The 20040-nt window shown below is 41.3% G+C and overlaps 1 protein-coding gene across 2 annotated transcripts in view; it reads left to right on the top strand.

Moving 5' to 3' along the window:
* The window catches only part of PDE3A (phosphodiesterase 3A), a 214668-nt gene extending 194891 nt beyond the window's left edge, over positions 1-19777 (top strand). For both annotated transcript variants that reach the window (XM_062492598.1, XM_062492597.1), the window contains 9 exons: positions 381-530; positions 1463-1602; positions 6494-6605; positions 7909-8022; positions 9120-9319; positions 10653-10856; positions 12342-12497; positions 15895-16135; positions 19530-19777. In XM_062492598.1, the coding sequence (XP_062348582.1) occupies positions 381-530; positions 1463-1602; positions 6494-6605; positions 7909-8022; positions 9120-9319; positions 10653-10856; positions 12342-12497; positions 15895-16135; positions 19530-19777 (1565 nt within the window). The remainder of the gene's footprint in view (positions 1-380; positions 531-1462; positions 1603-6493; positions 6606-7908; positions 8023-9119; positions 9320-10652; positions 10857-12341; positions 12498-15894; positions 16136-19529) is intronic.
* Positions 19778-20040: the final 263 nt, after the last annotated feature.

Below are 20040 nucleotides of genomic sequence, written 5' to 3'. Positions count from 1 at the left end.
AAAGGGCAGATGAGCCTGTCTGTCACAAAAGAACACACACAGGTGAGTCCATACTAATTGTCTTTGGGACTCCTTCCCTTTTCGTAGAACGTGTACAAAGTGCTCATGGAGTTAAAATAAAAAGGATATGCTGTTTCCCTCAATTTACTGAAATAATGGTCCTCAAAATTTTTTCTCTCTTCATTCCCTGATGCCATTTTTTACACTCTGCAGGGTATATCTTTAATGCCCTTGGACAGATTGTCCAGCTTTGGAGCCAGCCAAGCAGCACATATGTATTATGAGTCAGAGATCCCGTTGCTTTTATTCAGAAGGTCACAGGATGACTTCCATGAAACCCTTGCTGTTCACACCACAAGCTTTGTGATTTTTGTTTGTAGATGATCCTGCTCAAGCCACTTCTGACTATGAGACCAACAACAGTGACAGCAGTGACATCGTGCAGAACGATGACGACACCGATTGCTCCAAGGAGCAGCCACGGAAGGGATCCAGCTGTAGGTCCTACACGCCCGAGACCATCATCCTGCATCCCCTGACACCACCCGAGGTAGCTCCTCTAAGCTCCCCCAGCACAACAGATTGAGTGTATGCTGACAGTGAGGGTAAAAAAAACAAAATAAAAACCAAACTAGCCAAAACCCCAGATCCCCACAGAAAAAAATATGGTCTACAGGTGCTGCAAGATACTGTTGTAGGTGCGTGTCTTAAACAACAAAGGTTGCAGTGTGGTGAACAAGTGGTGATTGTCTCGCAGTATTCAGCTGTGAGCCTGGTTGGGATGCAGAGGGAGAGCTTTGTCTAGTTAAGTTTTCCACAATATGTTGTACAACTGAATTAATAATCTGAAGTTGGCAGGAGCTCTTGAAAAATTTATTGTAATCTGTTGGAGTTGGACATGCTGAGAGAAGGCATTTTGCTTGAAAAGTTCTGGCACTTAATCATCCAGCTTCTAAGTGAAATGAAATTCCAGGGAGTATACAGGGAGAAATGTGAAAGGAGAAGTACAACCCATCTTTTATTTGCAGCCCAGGTTTCAGTTTAAGGAGTACAAGTGTTCACTTGGACTGAGCTCTGTTAGCCATGTTAGAGTGCAGTGAGTGGGTCCTGATGCAGAAACAGAAACAGAGAGCTTTTCTCTCTGTACCACAGTGAATTTCACAATGAAGGCAGACTCCCCTGGAAATGAATGAATGATTCCCATGAGTGAATGAATGAGTGAGTCTCACTGCTATGTGCAGACACTGCTGTTTCATGAACAGAATTGCCTATCCATTCAAGTGAAACACTACAAAGGAGAGTGAGTAGCTGCAGGGCTGCAAGAAATGAGGACAGCTACTCTGAGCCGAGTAAAGTACCACTGACTTACACATGACGCTAATGTGACTTTAGTTTTTAGGAGCATAAATTTTTGCTTGAGATGCTTCACTGAGCAATCCTTTTTTATTCTGATTTCTGGCACAGGACAAGCCTGTACTGGCTCCTGAGCCTCTGGTTATGGACAACTTGGATCCCCTGATGGAGCAGCTAAATAGTTGGAACTTCCCAATCTTTGATTTGGTGGAAAAAATTGGGAAGAAATGTGGTCGGATTCTCAGCCAGGTGAGAGGTGTACTTTGTCTGCAGTATCTGGGTAGAATGTTGCCAGATTTAGACACAGACATGTTAAAAGGCATTGTTCTTACAGGCTGATCCTATGAACTGGCATCCCTGACACCTAATTCAAAGCTGACAGTATGAACTCTGTCTCATTATATTCCTTACTTTTGAAAGTCTTCATTTTTCAATTTAAAAATGCGAAAGAAATAAAAACCACACACCTGTTTTGCCTTTTGCTCTCTGCTTTTCTGAATATTCTCTTGAGATGCTTCCAGCCCTTACTGAGTGAGCACTTTGGGTTTAGCATGGGAGGGCAAAACAGTAAATATATTTAGTGGATGCAAGATATACAGATTTTTGGTCCTCTTTTGTACTGAAGATTTCAGTATAAGATCCCAGAAATGAAAGATTTCAGATTTCAGGCTAGGAAGGAAAGCAAGGTCTGAGGAAGTGGAGATAGAAAGAATCCTTGATATATTCCCTCATTTTTAAAGAATCAGAAATTTTAGAGAAAATTCATACAATATTACATAGGGAAGGCTAATTTGCTATGAGTTAGGATGGGAGAGCTTACGAGTCTTTCTTTCAGCTCTCAGGTTTTTATTCCTTCCTGTGGGTTTAATTCAGTTACTGACACAGCCTGTCTTTACCCAGCAGGATTAGTGTCACTTTCCATAATCACTTTCTTGGCTGAACTTTCTACTCTGTTATGCCCCTTTTCCTGGCACACTGACAAATTAGTAATTTTTTCTTAAAAAATTATTGAAGATTATTAAACAGAAAAAGCAAGTAATTATTTTTATTATTATTTAGGGATGAAAGCAAAAAAAGCCCAAGAGAGTCTGAGTGAACAAATATCACTTTACAAGGCATTATGTAGTGATGAGTGCTGGAAAGAAGAGATAAAATTGATTGGTACAATGTGGTCGAATTATCACCCCCCACCCCAGAAACACAGAAGTTAGTGTGTCAGGCAGATTTCAGTCTAAACTCCAGAGAATGCTGGATCAAATCACAGGCCCTTGGTGGTTACCTATTATTCAGTTAGGTTCAATTATATGGTGGTCAACAAGGAAAACCATGGCATGAACTCAAATTTATTCTGTGGTCTGCTTTTTAGTGCTCAGCAGCTTGGCAAGCAACATCTGTGTTTGACCAGCCTGCCAAGTCTCCGGGTTCATTTTAGAGAAATAGGCAAACTGTGGATAGTGGATATATTTATTGGATAAATTCAGGGATGCTCATCGAGGCACATTTGCACTAGACAGCGAGTGTGTGATTTAAATGCTGTCTAGGTCATATTGCTCATTTCTCCAGTAGCATGGAACAATAATAGAATGATGAATGAAACATAAGGAAAACCAGAACTTTCTTTTAATGGCATCATGAACAGTTTGGATGAGCCAAAATTTGTTTTGGTTTTACATGGGTAACTCTGTAGGCTCTAGGCACTTTACCAAGCTGCATGGAGTTCTGTACCTCTGAACATAAGTCCTCTGTGCTTCCCTCAAATTATACCAAATCTCCTCACTCTTATTTCCCAAAATCTGCTTTTTGCACAGGTTCTCAACATGTTATCCACTTCACAGTTCCACAAAATGAGGTTTGTGAAATAAAATAGAGACGCTTTAATATTTATGATGAAAATTCAAAATGAAAATGAAAATGAAAATGAAAATTTCTGTAACAGCTGTTTATAATAACTCCCTAAAAGCAGAATGTAGCAAGTTCAACCCTGGTCACAAAATACAGATCCTTATTACCCCCACCTTGTTGCTAATGAAATTATTTTCAGAAATCAGGTAAAATAAATAAATCTTCTTCTCCAGCCAAAAGCACTGGTTTTTTTCTAGTTTTATTTTTAAATCCTGACATATTATTAACAAAGGGGGGGAGAAGCCCTAATGATTTATTCTCTATTAAATGGACTAACCCATTCAAAAAAAAAAAGAAGTAAATTAAAAAGCTGAATTAAATATGTTTGCCCATGCTAGGTTAAATTTATGAGATAGAACAAAGCAAAGTTGACACATGCCTCTAGGGAGGCATTCAGTTGAGAAAGCAAATGCTGCCTTTGCATCTTTGAGGCTGCTTGAGATGTGTGTTCCTTCTTTGTGGAATGTTAAATTGATTTTGACATATAAAAAGACCCCAAACCAGTCAGGAAGCATGAAAGCATCTGTGCAAACCAGAGTGACAAGCCCAGTAAATGTGGCAGAGACAGATCTGCATGCTAGGGTTTGGAGGGGAGCATGAATTTGGTCTTACTTCAGAAACAAGGAGCCAAGCTCTCAGAACTGAGCTGCTGCTTCATAACAGGACATAAAATGCAACAGTACCTCCAGTCACACTTCACACTTTTCTTACAGCTCCTGTAAGACTAAAACCTGTGGTTTGGCTTTTATTACTGGGCCCACAGAGAGAAGTGGAGGTGCTCCTATGCTGGCAGCACAGGAGCAGTGTCAGGGAAGGGTGGGGTCCCTGCAGGGTCTCTGAGTTGGTCCCTGCGTGGTACAGGAAGATTGTTTGTCCCTCTCATCACACTTGGGAGATGGGATATTCCTGGGATCATCACAGCAGCCTGGTCAGGAGTTTGCCAGAGCCAGAGACTGGGTGCCAGCCATTTCAAGGAACACATATCTGAAGAGGGTAAATGCATGAGACATAAAAAGGGCAGACACTGAGAAGGGAACTGCTAATCTAAACTTTGCCTGTGTCCTCCAAGGAGACCCATTCCTGTGTGCCTGCAGACCCAGGAGAGGAACTGCGTGTGAATAACAGCCCCAGCTGCAAAAAGGCTCCCATTAGGAACCTGCAGAAATGCTTTTCCTTCGTCAGGCAGCCCCCAGAAGTGTCTTGAGTTATAAATGATTCATTCAGGCATTAGCCATGATGAGAGACAGAGGCAGAAAAGGGAGCCTGGAGGAGAGAGGCGGTGCTGGAGCATCCTCTGCCAAGGCACTGGAGTGTCCCTTGGCAGCAGGGGCCACACCTCAGCTCAAGAGCTCAGCTCACAGGATTCCACCTGCCAGGGAGCTCCTGGAGCAGCATGTGGGCTGGGAAGAAAGCGTTTTGAAAGACAGAAGCGCATTCAAATGTTTAATCAAGAGCAAGGAATAAAAAAGCTGCACAATTGTTCTTTTTTGGGGACTTTGGGGAAGACCTCAATGGCCTTTTTTTTCTTCTTTCTGGCCTGCTTTTACACCTGCTTCCTCCCTATTTGCTGAGAGAGAGAGAAAGAGGAAGAAAGGGAAAGGGAAAGGAAACTTATTAAAATGGCCAAATTACTTGCTTGTCTGTTTATGCTTTCTAATGGCCACAGAGAGTAATGCAATTTTTACTCCAAGTCAAGAGGGAAAAGCTGTAATTCCTACACATCATAGTTAACTTCGCTTCTTTTCAACTATGGAATTTCCCAGTCCCCAAAATCCAAGGGGAGGAAAAACATGCTTCTATGACATGTTTTATTTAAGTGTAGAGCAGTAAGATTTGGTCCTGCTAAATATTATTTCATTATGATTCCTCTTTTTATACAGAGATGTTTTGCTGGAAATAAGTGCATTACATTTCACCAACCTAAAACTAGAATGTAAGATTCATCTGTCTGTAGGTGAAATATTGGATCCCAGCTGATTCAGTTAAGCCATGATTCTAGAGACATAAACAAGGTTCTGTGCAGATTCCAATCCAAATGATGCACAAGGTCACTTTATTCACTTTGCCTAAATAAGGAGGATCCCATGGGGTTTACAGAGAGCAATGTTTTGCCTTTTACAGGCCCTACCTTTTATTCTAAGCTCTTGTTTTCCAGAGCACAGTAGTTCAGTTCAGTTATGGTAGGAACAGAAGTGAGACCCCCAGCTCAGATTTGGTCACTGGAGGTGACCAGTCCTGGGTGGGGTCAGGCTCAACCTGCCTCTGCACCATCACTGCCCCTTGTGATGCTTTGCCAGAATGAGTTCACAGACTCATTCATGGTTTTCCCTGGTAGGGAATGACCATGAGGAGAGGCAGGAGAAAGGTCATTAATGCTGCAAATTCATATCCGTTTTTGTCATTTTTACCATAAAAATCCACGTTGGCAGGACATTTGGGGTTGATATTCATTAAACTTTAGGTGCAGCTCACAGGTCCCAATTTATACAAAATGTACAGACAGAAACGAGTGTGGATAGATGTTTGATGTATATTCAGATGCAAAACACAAAGTGTAATTTGTAACCATTTCTTGCCATACAGCACTCATCAGCCCAAATGTTGCTTAGCTCTAGGCAGGTCATTACCAGGCAGATGGCATCCAAAGGACAGAATTTAGATAACAGCAGTAAATAAATAAAGATCCTGCAAGGCTTTAGGGTCCAATTTGAGAAAGAAGCGAAAAGATCAAGCAGTGGTTTTCCTGTGTCCCGTTGTTTTGTATGTCAAGTTCAAACTTGTATTCAGAAGTGCCCATTTTGTGTCAGCTGCTGTCTATATTTCTGAGCATTCGTCTTTCCTGAACACCTCCTCATCATCCATTGCCTTCTCCTTCCCAATACATCCTCTCCTGGATGTTTACAGTCATCTTTGGTGCAGGAATGCTGAGAGCAGCTCTACCTCCTAAGCTATTTGCTGCCTCCGATGTCCTGTTGAAGTCATTTTTATCATTTCAGTTCCAAAATTGGAGAGAAAGCAAGGACACGATACATAGGATCCACATGGATCCCTCCTGTCAGTCCTGTGCTTGTTCCTCCTTTTATGGGAATTGATTTGACTCAAGGATTTGAGAAAATACTACAAGGAAAGCAGATATCCATGGAGTAATTCAACCTAAGGAGTTTTATATCTAAGTTTTAGGGTTTTCCTCATATGCTTAGCAGCATGAGGTTTTTTGTGGTTTTTTTTTTTCTTTCAGGTATCATACAGGCTTTTTGAAGATATGGGGCTGTTTGAAACATTTAAAATACCAGTGAAGGAATTTATGAACTACTTTCATGCATTGGAGTGTGGATACCGAGAGATACCTTGTAAGTAAAAATTCCTGGCAGATAATAATGCTTCCTTTGAATTTTGGGGATTTTCCATACACTTTTGTATTGAAACCTTTCTTCCAGCATCATGAAGCTACTTTTTTCTTCTAGTGCATCCTGACCAAATGGATGGCTAGGCAGAGGCTAGTGCTGAACCACAGCCTGCCATCTTTTTTCTTTGTATTTCATCTTTTGCATTGTTTCATAATTCATGGCAAAATCTGCACAAGCCAGAAATCCTATAAAGCTGTTACAAGCAAAGGTTGCTTCCTGGTAATGCAAGTGTGCCCCAGTGCCCCAGGTGGAAGTTCTTGAAACATTTAACCCCCTAAAGGGGAGAGACTTGGAATTTTATACAGCAGCAGTGCTATGCTACCAAAGGAGATGAGCTTTATAAGCAGAAAAAATCTGCCAAATGCATGAATGAACCCTGTTCTGTAACTACAGCTCAGCTGATATGTTTCAGTGGAAAGCATTTATTCACTGAAAAACCTGCTTCCAGTCATCTCCAGAGTATTTACTGATTCAAATCAGATTTATCAAAGTGCTTCAGCTGCAAAAGACTTGTTTTCCCACGAAGAAGGAGTTATTATCCCTTTCAGCTGGCAGATAAAGCCAGCAGTGAGGAACACAGAACACCCTGTTTTCCCTGCACTCATAGAATAATGTGGAACACATCATTATAAGAAACTGTGCAGTCTCTCTATCAAAATACTGAATACCAATAGGAGCAGCTACAGTGGAAAGGATTTAAGGCTAGCTACTTCAAAATGACTTCAGCCAGATGGTTTGGAGTCTGTTCTGGGCAAACGAGACATCAGTTTTGATCCTTTCCTTGTGTTTGAACTGGATAAGGGATCTAAAGCAGCAGATTACAGCCTGAGGAGGTTAGAAATCTAAGTCCCACAGTCTGTTCTACTGAAGCCACTCCTTTCTGTTTAAAACATTTAACTGTTCATAGTCTCTGGGATTTTTGTGAACCTAGCACTCTTCCTTGGGGTTTTCTTAAGTTTTTTTTTTTGCTCGGTTTGGTTTGGTTTTGTTGGTTGTTTGCTTGTTTGTTTGCTTGTTTGTTTGTTTGTTTGTTCTGCCAGAGAGGAATCTCCTTCTAATACAAAATCGATTTATCTTCCTTTTTTTCATTTCTGTGGAGAAGGTAAAGACAGCTCTGATGCTCGTGATAATGTTGGTTTTGTCTCTGCCGGACTGAGTGCCACACGGTACCCACTAGATGGTGCTGCTATCCCTCTGTCGGGGCACCCCGGTGTTTTACAGCTGAGTGGTTTTGTTTCTGTCACAGATCACAACCGAATCCACGCCACCGATGTTCTGCACGCCGTGTGGTACCTCACAACCCAGCCCGTCCCGGGACTGCCAACTGTCATCAATGACCACGGGTCAGCAAGTGATTCAGGTACACTTACACCTTGTAGTCCAGAAGTTCCTCTCCTGGAGTTTGCTGGAAGGAAGCCAGCAGCTGAGGACTGCATGCAGAACTTGTTCTGTGTGTGACACAGTGTAGTGGTTCAGCAGCACGATGGGTGTTGAAGGTGTTCAGGAGTGTTTTTGTAATTTTGAAGGGAATAGAATTGTTCCTCCAAAACCTAATACTTAACATTTAGTGATGTGTGAATGCAAGCCTTTGTGGTCACCTTTAATGACAGATATTTGTTACCATTTGATTTTTGCAAAAGGTTTTTTCCAAGGCAAAAAACCGCTGTGTTATTAGTGCTTTTCAGTGCTGTATCAGCAGCAGTGTAGACTTAAATCCTTAAACCCTTTGTCTTTTTGCTATTCTTCAATTTCTGGGGTGTGCAGGTGCACTTGCCACTGCTTGGCTGGCATGAAGTGTTCTTTGCTTTTCCTCACTATCTCCAAATAAAAAGACTTGTTATCATCTGGCAGTTGCTTTAAAAGACCACTCTTCTTCTGTTTAATGATTGCTCACTACAGGAAGTTGTTCTTGCATTTTCATATTAACTTCTCCATGCTCAGCTGTGGCAACTAGAGGACTGGTCTCTGTTTTGTTTGGGTTCTCAGAGAGTTGCTGGAAGATTATCAGCAAAGATCCAAAGTGTAGACATTTGTACTGGAAAACATGCACTGTAATTTAATTAACAAATTCTAGTCCATTGCTTTAAGGACTGTCAGTGTCTCATGGACTTGTCTACATGATGAAGGAAATTAGAGAAAGGAGTGGGAAGATCAAGTTTCCCCACAAAGCTCCAGCATGGCTGTGAATCCATGTCTTACTGATTGTAACTTACATTGTTTGAGAATAGGTTTTGCTGGCTGGCTGGAAGATACCCAGGTGGGATCAGAATTTCTTCCTTTCCAATTGTTTGCCTTCTTGTACTGGATCATAGGCACAGAAAGCACTGAGGTCAGGCTGCATTTATTCTTACCGTAAATTTGCTCCTTCTCTCCCTGTTTTATTTCTTTTGTTACAGTAGGTCACTGAAAAAGTGGCACTGGATTTTTTATAGTTTTCCTTTCTTTATTTCTGCTCAGATTCTGACAGTGGAATCACTCACAGCCACATGGGCTACGTGTTTTCGAAGACGTACACACCTACAGATGACAGCTATGGGTGCCTGGCTGGCAACATCCCTGCCCTGGAGCTGATGGCTCTTTATGTAGCTGCAGCCATGCATGATTATGATCACCCAGGAAGGACCAATGCCTTCTTGGTAGCAACGAGTGCTCCTCAGGTAAATAAATCTCAGGCCGTGTTGCTGTACAGTTTGGAAGGTCTTGATGACAGCCTTTCCTTGCTAGTGGTGCCTGTGGCTTCCATTAAGCACAGGTCTGCCAAATATTTTGAAACAGATTGTCAAAGTGACAGAAATAATCACTTCACTTGGGGATTGCTGGTAAGAGTCTTCTTACACACCCTCAGTTAGCAGAGCTGTTAAGAAAGGTACTGATAAAACTGTGTCAATGAAGTAGATGAAGCTCTGCTGACTGATAGAGAATCTCTAACTGAGGAAGAATTATTCCACCAAGTAGTGCACAGAAAGATAAATAAAATAAAAAAATCCCAGTTATGTAGTTGACTGTGCTTTGCAAGTTAATTGTGCATGATCGTAACACATTTTCTGTTGTTTCTGTAGAATATGAGCAGCTGCGGTCTTTTTATGAAAGTATTTGGAGGCAGGGAGTGGAAAATAATCTCAGTGTTGCAAATGTAGAATTCAGGCTTGCCTAAGGTTACACAGAAGTGTCTGCCAGTCCTGAGAGTTGAATTCAGCGACTGTGAGTCACTCTTTATTAGCTTAATTATGACATCATCTTTCCTTACTTTACATAGCTGACCTGCCTGGCTTCAGCCCATTGTGCTGAAAAATACTTCTGTGGATGAGGAAATAAAAAAAGATACCTGAATGGTGGCAGGTGAGGTAGGGATGCAGAAAGTCTAGATCTACTCCCCAGTTTGCAAGCAAACTTCCTCTGTCACCAAGAGCAAGTCACCTGAACTTGCTCTGCTATCAGTTTGTGTCTTTCAATTGATAGTAATGCTTCTCATCCTTGCAATGCATTTCCATGATCAAGAGCTTTGGTACTCTGGCCAGGTAAATTAGATTGGGAGAAGACATGTCCTATCTTTAAATCTAGTTGTAAGAAACAACTGCTAGAGATCTGTGCTTGTAAACATCAGAAAAAGAAGCTAGATGATTAGTTTAGGTATGGACTCTAGTTGAAAATAAATTAATAGGTAAACATAGTTTTCTTGTTATTGTGAATGGAATTGCCTTCTTATTTTGGTAAAGATTCCACCAGTTTTGGATTTTAGCATAGAGATGTCTGTCAGGCCGAGCACGTGTTTTCGGTTTGCAGACTGGAATTTCTCTTGTCTGTGTGCCTGGAATCCGTCCTCCAGGGACATGCGTGCGCGGTGCAGCTACCAAGGGCAGTAATGCATTAGGAGAGGTTCCTTCTGAGGATGAGGGCGGCACTGTCTGGGCTGTGTTGGCCATGAAGCCATGCCTGCGGCAGCTGGGGGCTTGGCTGCTGCTGAGCTCCCTGCCCGCCTCGCTCCCGCAGGCAGTGCTGTACAACGACCGCTCCGTGCTGGAGAACCACCACGCGGCTGCAGCCTGGAACCTCTTCATGTCCAGACCCGAGTACAACTTCCTGGTCAACCTGGACCACCTGGAGTTCAAGCACTTCCGCTTCCTCGTCATCGAGGCCATTCTGGCTACTGACCTGAAGAAACACTTCGATTTCGTTGCCAAATTCAACGCCAAGGTGAGATTAGTTTGGGATCCTGGGGGATGGCCAGAAAAGACTGTGGGCCTTGATAGCATCCAGCAAAAAAGGGTTTCCATTTCCTCTGAATGTCCTTTTGGCTGCTGTAAAATACTGAATGTTAATCTGGTCTTTCTGTTGGCTTTTACTCATTAAAAGTTAGTGACAGTTTCTCTCCTTATACATATTTACTTTCTTCCAGAAAGTGGTTTAAGGTTAAAAATCTTATTTTTTACATTCTGCTTTTAATCATTGCTTTCTTGTTCACTGGCACTTTAGACCTATTAGCAGAGCACACGAGGGGAAAAAAAATCAAAGGTGTTACTACCAAGTTTCCATAATGGCTACTTTAAGTAGCCAACTGATTTAGTTGTACTGCTGTATTATCAAACCAGTCAGAACAGTTTTAACATTCTAATTTCAGATGCAGTAAACACATGGTCTTCCTTTCCTTTCTCTTTCCTGAGAAAGGTCACTAAAGATCTTTCCTGCATGTTCCATGTGAGCCATAAAATCACAACCCTGAGAAACCATTCTTAAAAACTGTTTACAGTTTCAACCTAACTTATGGGGAATCACCCCCTATTAAGATACTTTAATAAACTCCATCACACATCAAAGTTGTTGCCATGTTAACTAGATACCTGCCTTTGGAGCTGCTGCTGCCTTCTTGTTCCTTGTGAGGAACCCCCAAGAACAGTTTGGTATCTAGGGCCTCCTGGGTAGTTTGGTGATATAGATAAAATGTTTTCCTGTGGCACTACTTAGGCTGGGTCTGTATGCTGACACTTTGAAGCCTCCACATGTGCAACTGGTTTTGTTTTCCATTTCCCTGTAACATCTGTCTCTTTGTTAGGCTTTAGGAAGCTGTAGAGAGAGGCCCTAGATGTGCTCCAGGGTAGATCTGTTTTATGGATCTGTAGATCCATAAAAGTCCTTCTGCACCCCTGCTAGTCATGTCCCTTCCAACCTTAACCTTTCTGCTTTTTTTTTAGAGCAGCTTATAGTATGGATCACATTTTCTTGTGAGTAGCATGGGAAAAATAGAGAAAAGGAAAAAGGGAGGAAATAGTTTCAGCCACACTTAGATCAGTCAGGGAAATAAGCTCATTACAGACATCTTCACACTGCAGTCAAACCACCATGACATTTTACAGAAATTTCTATTTATACACCAAGAGGTACCTTGAAAAATGTAATGGAAAGATTGCATTCATTTGTTTTCCTAATAAATGCTTCCAAACAGGTGCATAATGTGCTAAATACTGATTTCTCATTATTCTTCTCAATGTTCCTTGGTTTTCACTTATTTTTCCTTTTCCACAGTGTTAATTTCAGCCTGGGGTTAGCTCACCTGCTTATGCTAGTGATTTTGTTAAATAGCTACATATACTGTACAGTATCCCAGGTCAGATCTTCCTTCCTCTGCGGATGGATCCTTTTGCCCAGGATTTCCATCGTGGTTTACTTTCTCCTGTCTCCTAGGTGAACGACGATGTTGGAATTGACTGGACCAACGAGAATGACCGCTTGCTGGTTTGTCAGATGTGCATCAAACTGGCTGACATCAACGGGCCTGCAAAATGCAAAGACTTGCACCTGCAGTGGACAGAAGGCATCGTCAATGAGTTCTATGAACAGGTAAATGCATTCCAAAGCTGTGTGCCTGCTATCCTGGAGCATGGTAGTGCTGGTGGTGAGTGAAGAGCCATGGAGAATAGGGGTGAAGAGGTTGGCTAGAGTTACATTAATCCATTTTTTTTGCTGGACCGGTGAAAGTCCATTTGTCACTGAAGTTTCTGATGTGTCCTCAGAAACCTCTGGTGATGGTGTTTCTGCAGGCTGAACTGTTCAAGTCTGGCACTGTGGACAAGCACTGGCGTGGTGAACAAGTGTTCCTTTCCTCTTTCTTTTTTCCTGTTGTCAGTCATCATGGCTGTAATTTCCCTCTTCTTTAGTGCAAACTGTGTTTTCATCCTTCCTTCTGTGTTCTTTCAAGACATCAGCTGGTTCTCATGGCTCTCCCCTGCAGTCTCACACTAGCACTGATATGCAGTCTCCAAAAGTGGGCAACTCTTTGTTCAGATGGTCCAAACAGAGCAGTGGGAATGTTTCAGCTTCTCTGCAGGCCATGTCTGTTCACACAACCAAAGCCTTTATTGCTGAGCAGGACTGAAAACTGGCTTTCAGTTCATCACAGCCAACCACATCTGCTCCCTGCACATTGATCCTCACCCATAGCTCATTTTTAAGGCAGCACTTCCAGCTCTCAGGAGTTTGTTAGTACAAGTGCACTCATGCTGGTGGCACAAGGAAGGAGGACAGCCACAGATGGATTTACAAAGAGCTGGGAATACAGCCAGGCACTGCTCCTCTCTTTCTAGGTGTAAGGAAGCCCTTAATTGAACCTTTTCTCTTTATAACCTATTTAGCCCTGCTGAATGCCAGGGTCAGGGCCGTTCCCACACTATTCCTGTTTCCTGAGTGGGAACATTTTGAATGTTCTGGTCAGATTAAACTCTACATCCTGTCTTTTCCAGATGGAGCAAACAGGCTCAATCACTGAACAAGACATCCCACAGACTTCTCAGAGAGGCTGTGCACCTGGAGTTACAGACTAATCCCTTTTAAAGCTTTTTCAACTTCCCTTAAATTTACTGCACTTACAGTTTGGAAGAAAAAAATCCAACCAGGATTTGCTGCTGCCTTCTGGAGTATGTAAAGAGACAGGGAAAGGGACATAATTCAGCAATTGACCTGAAGCTTCTTCTTTTCTTTCAAATCTCCCAAGGAAAATAAAATACAATTAATCTTACATATAGTATGAATATAGCTGGTTCCATTTTTGTTTACATTATTTCTTAAACAAAGAGAGTATGTCGCAAAACAACATTCATGTCCCAAATTTTCTTTCAGGAAATGCTTTTCTTCTTCATTACAACTGTCCCAACAAACTGTACTTCACAGCTCTGGTGATGCTCATAGCTTACATGGGTGACTAGTGCATGCAGACAGAAGCAGTTCATCAGATGCAGAATGTGACTTTCCTTTTTTCCAATGAAAGTTATATCAGAGGGAAGTGCCCCAATATGTTAATATCATCAAAGCATTGGACAGTGAATCAAGCTTGTGAGGTTACAGATGTGGGAAGGTGTTGTGGTATCTGTTCCACAGTATGAGCCTGTGTTATTTTCCATCATTCATAAGTGGGATCCAAAACAGGAAACATTTTCTTTTTTGGACTTGCTTTTGGCATTAAGGGGGATAAGATAGAATAAACTGGGAATCTATCTCTATTAAAATCTGTTTTTCTTTAATGTAATATGCTACAAGAGGTGCATCTAACCATGTTCACCATGCTTTTGAGCATTAGGTTTTTTCTGCAACAGGAAAACTCTACATATTCTCATTTCAAAAAAGGAGAATTTTATGGGAAGTTTGAATTTCCCTGGAAGTATTATCAAAAAGCACACATGTAAATTCAACCTATGATGTGAAAACCATGAAATATCTTTGTTACAATAAACACCAATTCCTTTGGAGAATTGCACTTCCATATAAATAAGTACTGTTTATTAAAAATGTGTTGTTTAAAAATATTCAAAATCCTGTGTCATACTGTTGCAGGATGTTTCCTTCTCATCACATGTTCAGCATAATTATTTGAAGACAGCATGGACATATTAGAATAAAAAAAAACCACACTGCAAGATGTTTCACATAATAAATCATGTTTTAACAGAAAAATATAAAAAAAATTTGTCAACATTTCGATAGTCAACATTTTTCCCAGTTCACAACTAGAAAATCTCAGATATGTTTCTGTAAAGAAGAGCAAGCTGTTGCCTCTTCTTAATTTGCTTGCTATTTCAATAATGGATGGCATGTTTCAGTGTTTTGTCCACACAAATATTTTGTTTTTAATGATTGGACATAACATTTCAGGGTTGGTTATTATAAAATTAACAAACAAAACACAAGGAAATGAGACATTTGCTGTACATAGTCCAAAATTTAGCTCTCATTTTCGGCCTTCACCTAATACAGATACACTCAGGGTGTTGATCAGGTATGAAGACCATTACTTCTGATAAATTTACAAGGAGATAAATGTAAGCAAAGTATAACACAATGGAAACTGAAGGTGCATCTCCAAATTCTAATCTATATCCTTAAATATAGAATTCTGTACTGCATTACAGCCCTCAGTTACATATCAGGCTTGATAAGGGTGCTTAGCTATTTTTTTGTGGGGAGATGGCCTCTGGTCTTGTCATGTCTGCTCAGCTGAGAGCACACTGGTGTCACCAGAAGCTTTGCTGTGATAGGGAATTGAGTATATCAGATTGGTTCTGCAATGAAGTTTTTTTCTTTCTTTTACATCATGAGAAGGAAGAGAAAAAACTCTTCTCATGCCTCCCTCTCTCCCCCAAACAAAGCTTACAAAAAGCCTCATGGGAAAGATTTACTGTTTTTGAACAAACAAATGTCATACATTGCTTCCATAGGGAACATTCTAATAGTCACAGGAAACAAATATTTATGACCCAAAGCCAAGAGGACTTCTCCAGGTTACTTTTAATAAGGATGAAATTAAAAAGAAAACTAGTCTGGTGAGATAGCCCTGTCCTGTAGAAGTTGTCTTATTCCCTGTAAACAAGGCTGGTTGGGAGCTAACAATCACACAATCAGAAAGGATTTTTCTGAAATAATGTGCAGAAAGAAATGAAAAAACAATTTTCAAGTTTTCACACAGCATAAAGTTCAGGGCTAGGGGCATCCTTCTGCAGAGCCATTAACAGCCTTGTCAAAGCCATTTTCTTGGTGGTGGGTTGATGTCAGCTCCTACAAGAAGAGAGCTGTAACTCTGAGCATTTGACACGATGGCACTGTAGCAATGTCATGATGGAAGTGCCAGGGTGGCATTCAGGTCTTGTTCTTTCAGCATTTCTGATTGCTTGGATATGCTTTGCTCCTTTTTGTGACACAGTTTTGTTTCATTTAGCCCAGAGAAATTACAGCTGTTTTTCATCTCCAGGGTGATGAAGAGGCCAGCCTGGGACTGCCAATCAGTCCCTTCATGGACCGCTCTGCTCCTCAGCTGGCACACCTCCAGGAATCCTTCATCACCCACATCGTGGGACCACTGTGCAACTCCTATGACTCAGCAGGGCTGATGCCAGGAAAATGGATAGAGGATAGTGATGAATCAGGAGACACTGATGAGCAAGAAGAGGAAGAGACAGTAGAAATGGAAACTTGTGAAAATGCCGAATCCAGTAAGTTGTTGACACTTCCATTTTCTAGCTAAACAAGTTCCATGTTGTGACCAAAGCCCTCAGCAGAGGCTGTGAGCTGGCCAGGTTCAGCATGGACCTTCTCCAGAGGGACAGTGAGTCCGTGCTGTCCTTGGTGAAGCTGTAGCCACTTAGGCTAGTAATTACATTAATAATTGCGGTAATAATTACACTTGTTAATGGAGATGCTCCACGGTTTCAAGACCGATGAGGTTCATATCTGCCACTTAATTCTACCTTAGCTGGGGTTTCTGGTGGAGGATCATTTCTCTGTGCATGAGGGCTTTCTAGACTCTTTCAGCACTGGTGCTGATAGACTGCAATGGTATCCTAAAGAAAAGATACCCAGGAGAAGATTTTTCAGGGAAGACTCTCATCATTTCCAATAGTTAACATAATGCACAGGAGTAATAGAATGAGGGTCTGAAATGCTGATGCAGTAAAAGAGTTTTTAACAATGGAATCATTTGAATGCAAATCTCTTCAAGGTAGCATGGAGAAGAGTGGGAAGAGAATTGGCACTGAGCATTGCTTGTTGTGTGCTGGGAGCTGCATCATCACTTGGCTAATCGGTAGCTAAAGCTCATACTCTCCTGCCTCTCCTCTAGAAAGGCAACATTGCCAATATTTGCTGTACTGGGATGAACGTTCTTTTACCTTTAAAGGAGATTTCAGGCACTTGTGGGAAGTGGTTTTTAAGAGAACATACTGCACCTATAGACCTCTTCCTTTCTTCAGTTTAATCCTGCATTGCCTTTTGCTTTCTTTCATGTTCTTTCTCCCTCTGAATCTTCCACTACTGTTCCTTTGTTTTGCTCCTCTGAGTCATCTTTCTCTCTTTCCCCTGTACCCAGAAGGTTTAGGAAACGGCAGCCTTAGGTGCACTCATGAAATACCAATACATAGCTTTTTATGTCAACAGCCTCACTTTTTCTGTTCTTTCCCACACACTTTCATGCCCTGCCTGGTATCATCCCTATTTTGTGTTGGGAAAGCTGAGAAAGATTTGATGAGTGCAGTAAGTCACATATGGATGTGGAACTAAAATCTGTGTCTCTTGATGTGCAGAATTAACCTTTTATCTCTAGTAAGATCCAGAGGTAAACAGTTTGTATTTAAGAAATCATTGCTGTTTTTCACACACTCACACTTGCACATATTTTAAGTTCAGCACATTCACACGCACAAAAAAATGTCTTAGAGAGCAGTGAACATCAGGTAATTTAACATACATGGGTTAATTCAGCACCTTATGATCTATTAGTTCTGTAATAGGCAGAGCCACATCTTTGGCAGATTGGCCTTTATGAAAGTGCCTACTAAGAGGAAATGTATGCAACTGATAATTAACACAGACCCCAAAGCCTGAAACTTGTACTGCTGTATTTGAAATAAGTGAAGGATGTTCTCATATATCCATGGAGTGTCTACCCTTTCTCTGAAATCCTTGGTTTTCTTTCATCTAATATCTCTATTCATTTATCTTCTGTATTACTATTGGTGGAGTCAAACAGTGCTGTTTTCAGGTTAAAAGCACTGATCATTATTAACCCTTTTCACATTGCAAAGACTGATTTTAGTGATCTTCTGTTTTCTTTTTTACATTCTACCCTGTTAAAGTACCTTACTATTCAGCCTGGTGTTTTTAGACTATGGTTTTCAAAATTTTAAAATTAAATGTATCAGAAGTTTTGAAATATTCAGCAAATTCTTTCTACTCCCTTCTTAACAAATGGGAGATGCTCCTCTTCTCAGTCAAACTAAGGTGTGGCAAATTGTTGTCTTCAGGTCCCCTAAATTCCCTGTGACTGTATGGACCTTACTGAAGAGTCTGTGACATCTTTTGTGTCCATATAGGGGCCTCAAAATTCCTAAGAAATGTGTACCTGTGATCAACACAATTTTGGACTTTCTAAACTTTCTCAGTGAAGCAATAAAGGGTTGAGATATTCACATGCACAGATATTAAGACTGTTACAGATGTTGGTAAAGATCTTTTGATGAAAATGCCTTTTAGGCAGATAGAAATATAATTATGGCAGAAAAGATAGAAATATAATTGTGGCAGAAAACACTTCATCTAGGTCCTTATAATTCACTGAAGCAGTTGAGATAAATTTAAGAGTTACAACCTTAAAATAGCCTTAAGTAATTTTTTTATTATACAGGAGCATGTACTTTCCCTGAAGGTCTTATGCAAGTATGAGAACTAAAGAGACTCAGTCTTTAGTGATTCAGACAAACTTTAACACCACAGCAAGTGTCTGCAGAGAGCAGCAAGATGTGGGGTCACCTGGGAAACCCAGGAGAGAATGTCCTGCTGTAGCATTGGCAGGGTAGGGGCTTCTTATTAGTGCTAAACCTGAAGGCTTCCTACAGGGAGCCAAGGGCTTTCTAGTGAAGGATTGCATTGGATTTGGTCTGTGCTCAGTGAAAAGCTCTTTGTTTCCAGTTCAAAAGCCTCAAGGGCTAAACATTTTGGATCCTGACACAGACATAGTTTAGGCAACCTGCAAATACTAATCCACGCAAATTTATTTGGTACAAAACATTCCTCTACGTCACCTTCTTTAGGAAAAACCAGCAGTTGTCTTTGGAGGGGTTATTATTTCAGTTTTGTGACTGCCATTGGCACTCTTAATGACCAGGAAAACTAAGGAGTTAACAATCTGTGTTGGACAGACTACGCTGACAGGGAAAAATTCCACCCTTCAGACAGCAGAGCACTTGTAGTGTCAGCTGTGTCAGGAGCCATGAGACCCAGCAGGGACAAAAACACAGGCTGAGAGCAGGGGACTGATGCTTAAAACCAAAGAGAAGCAAGCTCCCTGATAGTACTTGCCTATATGAGTTCTTCTTTAGTGCTCAGGCTGGTGCCAAAGCAATGTTATGCTTAAGCTTTAAGGTCACCTCCACTGCAGTGGTGGAATGATAAATGACTTTGAAAATGGAACATAGGAAACCAAAAGCGGGATTTTTTTTTCCTAGGACTATCATCAGGGATCTGTTGGGGGTGAGGAGGGCACAGAATTTAATGTGTGTTGATCAGAGCCTTAGGAACTTGACATAAAACGAGCAGAAACAGCTCAGCAGCGTGTTTTATGTATAGTGATTCAAAGACTAGAGAGCTCTGTGAGCAGCGGAGTCGGGCACAGCATGCAGCCTTGGGACAGGATGGAGCTGGGGCTCAGACTCCAGGAAACCAAGATCTTTGCTTTCCCCAAGATCTGGAGAGGCACAGCTTTCTGAATTTTAACTCTGTTTACATTTTTGGGTTTAAAAATCTGTCAGTAATACACTCTGTCTGCTTCCTGTGCCAGTCTCTTTTCCTTCTCTAGTAGAAACCAGTACATTAATGTCACATGGTGTTTTACAGGAAAGAAAAAGTTCAAGAGGAGGAAAATCTACTGTCAGATCACTCAGCACCTGCTTCAGAACCACAAGATGTGGCAGAAAGTGATTGAAGATGAGGAGAGGTTAGCTGGGTCCAAGAAGCAAGGCACGGAGCAATCCCCACTGCACCAATCTTCAGAACAAATCCAGGCCATCAGGGAGGAGGAGGAGGAGAAAGGGAAGGCCAAGAAGGATGAAGAGGAGAACACGACTGTAGAACCAAACCAATGACAATATTTACAGCAGTATTTTAAGATAGATTGACTCGTGCACAGACTCTTTCTCAAGCCAGCACAGCATTTAGACACAACACTGTAGAAGTATGGGATAATGCGCCTACAGCTGTTAAATTTGTTTCTCTTTCCTTTTCATGGTGAGGTACATAGTTTAAACTCCTGTGCTCAAGGAAGCTTTCACACGGCAACACCAGCTTTACCAGACTTTCTTTGAGGAGATTTGGGGGTGGGTGGAATTATATAGATAGATATATATAT

This window comes from Cinclus cinclus, chromosome 4 (genome assembly GCF_963662255.1).
Source record: "Cinclus cinclus chromosome 4, bCinCin1.1, whole genome shotgun sequence".
Lineage (NCBI taxonomy): Eukaryota > Metazoa > Chordata > Aves > Passeriformes > Cinclidae > Cinclus > Cinclus cinclus.
Note: the sequence above shows the minus strand (reverse complement) of the source record. Positions and strands in the feature narration are given on the sequence as shown.